The following is a 7,320-nucleotide window of genomic DNA, read 5'->3' as shown; positions in this document are numbered from 1 at the left end:
TAAGTGTTATTTTTTCTGGTTTTTAGTATTCACCTATCATTTTTAAATATAAAATGGGGGTTTGTGTGTGTATCAAAATAATATTTCAATTAGTAGTTAAACTTCTTGAAACTAAGATTAAGTAGCAAATAAAACGCATAACAATATTTAAATCTCAACTCATGCTATTTCCAGTAAAAGTCGAATAAAACTTTTGTCATAGCTAATTTGCAGTAAACTCTTCATAGATCAATCATATTTCATACCTGTTGTTTCCGGACCCAAAAATACTGTACTCCGATGAACTCTTTCAATGTTTCTTTCCTTAAAAACCAAAATTGGATTACGAGTTCATTCAGTTTTGAGCTATGGCTAAAATGTAAAATTTCTAATTCTGCACGAAAATAAATTAAAATCAATTAACATTGTAGTTATTAGGTAAAAAACTACTATCATATTTATTTTAACACTTACATTAACATCATCAAGGACGATAATTAGGATATCATTAGGAATGATATGTTAGTTTATTGAAAATTTGCCAAGCACTCAAATAGTCAATTTCAACTGAGTATTCCCACTTACCCCATAAAACCAAATTTGTTGTTGTTGTTTGGTTCATTTAAAATTTAAAATACTTTAAAATGGAACCTTTTCGGCACGGATGATCATTATGTAAAGAAGGGTCTAAAAATAGTCATGCAACTGAAATAATCAGTAAACTTTCAGGGTTTGTAACAGTAGCGTAGCCATAAATTTCGTTTGGGGGGTTCGAAACCGGGGGATCCGGGGGACGTTTTGTGTGTTATTTGCCAATGAGTTCACTGGTAAAAGGTAAATACCAAAAATATGGAGCTTTAGTAATTACGCCTTAGAGAAAGTGGAAAGATGTAATAGGTAAATTCAACTCTCACAGCAACTCTAGTACCACAAATTTTCTTGTGTAGCTACAGAAACTTTACGAAGTTTGATTCTGACCGAGTAGAAGACACCAAAGTGATGTTGGATTCACTGGATAAGAAAGAAAAAGAAGAAAACAGAGCTTCACTCAAGCGTATAATTGACACAACTATATTCTGTGGAGAAAATGAAATACCCCTTCGGGGACATTGGGCCACTGACGGCCGAAAACCCTTTAGAAAAGGAGGGTAATTTTCGAGCGTTGCTCGGGTACAGATCAAACTACCGGTCGGAAAATGCACCGAAAAAACTCTACTGATTAGAAGTTCGGCTACTTTGGATTTCACTGATAGAGGTATTTATAAATGAGTTATAATGACGATTTTTTGTATAATTACACTGTAGACGAGAATATAATTATCGAGAAAAAAATCACTTCCGGTCGGTAAATACCGAAGAAAAGCTCTCTACAGATTCAAGTTTTGACGATTTTAGATTTCACTGGTTGATGTAAAAGTGGTACTTATAATTATGTTAGGACATTGATTTTAGGTATTAATTCAACGCCGACTAATAAATATATAATTACCGAGAAAAAAAAACAAAAATAATCACTTCCGATCGGAATATACTAAGGACAATGAAATAATACCTCAGTCAGTGAAATCCAAAGTAGTCGGAACTTCTTATCAGTAGAGTTTTTCCGGTGTATTATCCGACCGGAAGTGATTTTTTCAATTTTTTCTTCAATAATTACATAGGTATTATTCGGCGTTCAATTTATACCTAAAATCAATGTTCTAACATAATTCTAAGTACTAATTTTACCTCAACCACTCAACCAGTAAAATCCAAAATCGTCAAAATCTGAATCAATAGAGCTTTTCCTCGGTATTTTCCGACCGGAGGTGATTTTATTGTTTTGTTTCTCGATAATTATATATTTAATAGTCAGCGTTGAATTAATACTTAAAATAAACGTCCTAACATAATTCTAAGTACCACTTTTACCTCAACCACTCAACCAGTGAAATCCAACATCGTCAAAACTTGAATCTGTAGAGAGCTTTTCTTCGGTATTTACCGACCGGAAGTGATTTTTTTCACGATAATTATATAGGTACAGTGTACAGTTTAATGATAACAAAAATCGTCGTCCTAACTCAATCGAAAACACCACGTTTACCTCAATCACTGAAGTCCAAATTAGTTGAAGTTCTAATCAGTAGAGTTTTTCAAGTGTATTTTATTTCCGACTGAAAGTGATTTTGAATTGATCTATGATCAAAGTTATCGATGAAGAAACTTAAAGCAAATACCATTTTCAAGTATTTAATTGTACAATAGTTATAGTTAACAATAATATGTTGAACAAAAGTGAACACTTGGATCTACGAATATACTTTCGCCAAGAAAGCTTAAATACTTGAAACAGGCGTAATTATTTTATTTTTAAACTGGTTCCAACAACTCTAATGTGCAACTTTCACTGTAACATTTAAAAATAAATTATTATTGTTACACTTGTGATTTAGGATTATTGGTTATTAGAGATATAACGTTTTGAACACTTTAAAATAGCACCCATTAGAAACCAAAAGTATATTTATTTAAACATTTGATAATGTCCTTTTAATTAATTTAACATAAATGCCAAACTAGGTATAAATGTTATGTGTGTGTGTGTGTGTGTGTGTGTGTGTGTGTGTGTGTGTGTGTGCGTGTGTGTGTGTGCGTGTGTGTGTGTGTGTGTGTGTGTGTGTGTGTGTGTGTGTGTGTGTGTGTGTGTGTGTGTGTCCTTGTTGCTTGTTTTTCTTGTCAACTACTCAAGAAACACAATGCTGATAAAATATATTTTAATTTAATTCTTTTTTGCTATTTTATATTCATTATTTTTAAGTTTTTTTAACTAGAAAATCAAATTGTTGTGCTGGATTATTAGAAACATCGTCAGATTATATTTCATTACTTTCATACTGGTCCGATAAGGTTTCAATTATAGAAATCGACACTAAAACCATCAAACCCTGTACAAGTATACTGATATCGAGCGTTATTAATATAGGCAATTGTATTTTTCCAATAGCGGAACAAGAAACATAAATTATTGGTCACGCTAATTAGGATAAAACAATGGAAAGTCTGTGTTCTTTATATCACAACTGTCACGGGAAATTCATGGTTTTATTTTATACCATTCAGTAAGAGGACGATAAGCTTCTGACTACATTCAGTCTCGATTCACTCGCTCAAGAATACACCACGTAAGTAATTATGATTTATATAATATTTAAGTTACATTGAAATTTTCTATATAATATTTATTTTATTTCTTATCTGTTCCTATATAATTTGATACAAATTTCTTGGATAATCAACAACTAAATTTGTAAAAACATTGTGTAACTATAATAAAGTATAATTATATTAAACTTTCGTATTAAACTTTCTAATATGAACTTTATAAGCATTTTATTAATAATTGTATTATTAATTTGGTAATTAGTTTTTATACAAACCTAATTACTTAAATATATTACAAAAATAATTTCATTTCTGTCTGTCTGTCTGTCCGCACAATATCTCGTAAAATAACTTTCGATTTGAAATTTTGCATGCAGCTTCAAGCTACTAGTACAAAAGCAACACCGAGAATGGAGATGAAGCAAGCCACTCCATAGGATTTGAGCTTTAGCGACTGTTTTATCATTGTTCTAATGAGTAAAAAGTCAAAATATTAAAGATACGATAGTATAACGGACTATACTTTAAGTTGTTGTTACAGGAAATGATGTTTAAGAAACTTATTTGTTTCTTCCTAGTAGTAGCGATTGTTCGCAGCTATACAACGGTAAGACATATTTAAGTTATTATATATCTAGCTATATATGATTTTACTTTGCATTAATTTCAATGTAAATGCATATTTACGTTAAAAAATTAAAATTAAAAAATGTGGATGTTAGTTTTAGCGAATATTAAAATTTGGTATAAGTAAAAATTATAGATTTTTAAAATTTTGCTATGAATAAATAAAGGCCTACAATGATCTTGTGGTGCCACTCTACAAACAGTCCTCACCACCTTCTTTTGAAGAAACAAGATCCTATGGAATGACCCCAGAGAATAAGGCCATTTTATGTATGTAATTGGAACAAACCAAATTAGCAAGTTTTCAAATATTCTGTGGATATTAAGTCCCCCAGCTTCCGCAACAAAAGGCTAACTCTCGAGATTCTTTTACATAACTTGTCTCGTGATCTGACCAAGTTAATTTAGTATCGATCCAGATCACCGATAAAGTTACTGACTGCGACTGTTCTGTTGACAAACTGAGAAGGAAATTTTGGATTTTCCTGGTCACAGTGAAGCCTATTGGAACTACACGAGTTTCCTGCTTCCAGTTTTGCAGTTTCAATACTAGCCTGCATGGAGTTTATAATTATATTACTCGTATTTGCAAAAAGCGATGTGTCGTCTGCATAGATATTGAGGTTGTTCGGAAAATCATTTATTGTAACTAAAAATAAAAAAAGGACTAAGAACAGACCTCTCTTACCATTTTGATAGAAATGCTGGCCATGAACTGTAAAAAGTTTTCTTTGATAGGCATTTATAGCCACAATTTCACAATCTTCTATGACAGAGTTCTCATAAAGATCCTTGTTACACTCAAGTACCACTTCGTCCATATCTGGCCTATCAAACCTGGGCGGTAGAGAAACTACAATAACATTAGTTTTAGTTTTTAACACTTCTATCTTAGTCTAACATTTTGAGACAACACTGTCTTTAGATTAGGTCTGATAACATTACTGCCAGCATTGATTACAATTGTATCATTGAAAGTAAAGTTTTGTGCAAATCTATCTACATCATTAATAATCCATCAGAAAAAAGTAAAACGATGCCAAATATCTAAAGTCTAGTTGGCTAATATAATCTTAATTAATAAGAAAGTTTGATTAAAGATATTTGTTTTATATTGAAACTTTAATATTAATCTTTTTACAAAATAGAATTATATAAATTAAGGGTCTTTTTTTATTCAAATAAAAGGAGCAAATTCACACTATGACTAATATAATTTTAAAACTACTGCCTAGCGAGTAATCAGTTACACCTAGGGTACCTAGATCGGTTATAATAAAACTTATTAATTAAAGTTTATATTACCACTGTTTTGTTCACACTACTCGAGTAATATAATGCACTTAACTGTAACAACGTTTACACAGAATTGTGTGTCCACTTTAATGCTTAGCGGTATCATTAGCCTCTTGAAATCGTACTTATGTACGAGGAAAGTCAGGGAATATCATTAAAACTTGAATATCCATATCTTTGAGTTTCCCGAACAACTAAAATGTGTTTACAAACTATACAATGAACAACGTTTGGTTTTGTTATTTTAGAGAATAATTAAGAGAAATAGCCTGGCAGTAAAATGGAATTAAAAATTGAGGCATCTCATATTAAACTATACTTCATGTTGTCATGATAATATGTAATAAAGATGTAAAATATCTTTCAAACCATACACTTCACGTTTTTTTAATAAATACAATTATGTAGGTATCTGTTATAAAATGTCTGAGTACTTATGATAAAAGATAGTACAACATTTCAGGAAAGGGGACAGTAACAAACATGTATTTCATGTAATAAGAATAAATATCACATTTTTTCATTCGATTTATATATTTTATTATGTTGCTTTTTGAGTATTAAATGTAAGAAAGAGCCACGTGGCTCTAATTTCGCCTCTGAACTCTCATACAAACTAAAGAATTATGATTTTGTTTATTATTAAAGAAGTTTATATATAGTCGCTTAGTGAATCTATACAATGGATTACTATATTAATTATATAATCATTATATTAATAGTTTTATTTATATAAAACAATGTGATAATAGCACTTACGCATATAATATTACATGTTGACTACAATATTGTAGTACCTGTTGATATTTATATAGTACATACACACACAGTATATATATTTATCATTTTTAGGAAGAAGTCTCCAGCTCCATAGAAACACCTCCCACAACATCCAGCAGCGTGATCCCAGCTTTAGAAGAACTAAAGAAACATGAAGCAAACCCAAAGAATAAAGCAGTTTCTCTTCGTTCGCTTTTCGGACTCGGGATCGGTGCAAATCTGCTAGGAGTGCATGCAGGCGCTGGTATAGGCCATGGCCGTGGAGGCTATGGTGATATGGGCCAAGGGTTTGTTGGCAAACCTGCGGGAGGTCAATACCCACAATATCCTTACCCTTTGTATATGCAACCACAACCATACTATGTCCCAGCAGCTCATGCACCCTATTGAAAGCCTCAAGGAATGCCACTAGCGAAACCTCCAACGTGTTATCATCCCCCTTGCACATACATGGTTTTTAGTTGGAGATCTCATTAAATAGGGATCTCCCTATCTAATTCTTTATTTAGCACAACACAAAAGTATATTTAAAAAGAATGAAGCATTAAAAAATAATATTATTATAAAGACTTTCTGTTTATTGGGCTTACCTAAGACCTTCCCAGGTTTCCAGTAATTATTATAACATGTGGGTTTTAGCCTTTGTACAAAAATAATAAAGAATTATATCTTGTCTTAAATTATAACACGTCGTGTCGTAAAAATGTTTACAATAAAAGAGACATCTCACACAATCCTGCAACAAAAAATAAGGTCTTAACAGTGTTTATCCTTGTAAATTTGTAAAATTTTAAAAATTGTAAAAGTGTAAATTTGTTTACTGGGGTAACATTCAAAGCAGTTTTGATTTATCCGGCTCTAAAAGTTTACAGAAATTGGAATGTATCGTGGTATTTTAAAAATTATTTAAGTTAGCAGCAAAAATAAGATTAACGTGCTTAGATTTGATCTTTTTTTTATAATTAAAAAACATATGTACGAGTTCCACCCGCAGGCTACCGAACCAATTAGGATTATCAAACTATAATTTACTTAGCTTGTTCAAAAGGAATCTGTCATATTTTTTGCTAATGAATGTGAATAACAGTTTATGTATTGCAGTACGAAACTGTCATAAGTTTGTTTTATCTAGACTAAATTGCGTTGCTGTCAAAACTAAATCAGTTATTCTAACTGACAACGCGCGTTGCATTTCAAACACAGCTAATGCCAAATATGAATTTCTAATATGGAACATGCTTGATGATTTTAGGTCTAATTTGAATTCAAACAAGTATTCTCTCTCTATCTTTAATGTCATGTTTCATCAGATTGTGCCCTTCAACTTAAATGGCAAGCAGATTATGTTTTGTACGAGCTTATCTGCTGTGTCTAGAGCTTATTTCACTACTGTAGTTTTTAAAAGAGTAAAAAATTAATAAGACCTCCAGTCAAGAAACAAATATTAACGAGGGCAATACATTAATAATAATTATTATTACTAAATAATACTGC

At 31.3% G+C, this 7,320-nt stretch overlaps 1 protein-coding gene across 1 annotated transcript; it reads left to right on the top strand.

The window, feature by feature from the left end:
* The first annotated feature begins 3,066 nt into the window (after positions 1 to 3,066).
* LOC124368477 lies at positions 3,067 to 6,393 on the top strand. The gene is made up of 3 exons (XM_046825723.1): positions 3,067 to 3,143; positions 3,665 to 3,730; positions 5,899 to 6,393. Exons 2-3 carry the CDS (start codon positions 3,668 to 3,670, stop codon positions 6,214 to 6,216), a joined length of 381 nt encoding a protein of 126 aa, XP_046681679.1. The 5' UTR covers positions 3,067 to 3,143; positions 3,665 to 3,667; the 3' UTR covers positions 6,217 to 6,393.
* Positions 6,394 to 7,320: the final 927 nt, after the last annotated feature.

Source organism: Homalodisca vitripennis, chromosome X, assembly GCF_021130785.1.
Source record: "Homalodisca vitripennis isolate AUS2020 chromosome X, UT_GWSS_2.1, whole genome shotgun sequence".
In the NCBI taxonomy this organism is placed as follows: Eukaryota; Metazoa; Arthropoda; class Insecta; order Hemiptera; family Cicadellidae; genus Homalodisca; species Homalodisca vitripennis.
This window is presented reverse-complemented; position numbering and strand designations above follow the sequence as displayed.

Coding starts and splice junctions, on each gene's coding strand:
- LOC124368477 (XM_046825723.1), top strand. CDS start 3,668: ATGATGTTTAAGAAACTTATTTGTTTCTTCCTAGTAGTAGCGATTGTT. Junction 3,731..5,898: donor TTGTTCGCAGCTATACAACG/GTAAGACATATT, acceptor TATCATTTTTAG/GAAGAAGTCTCCAGCTCCAT.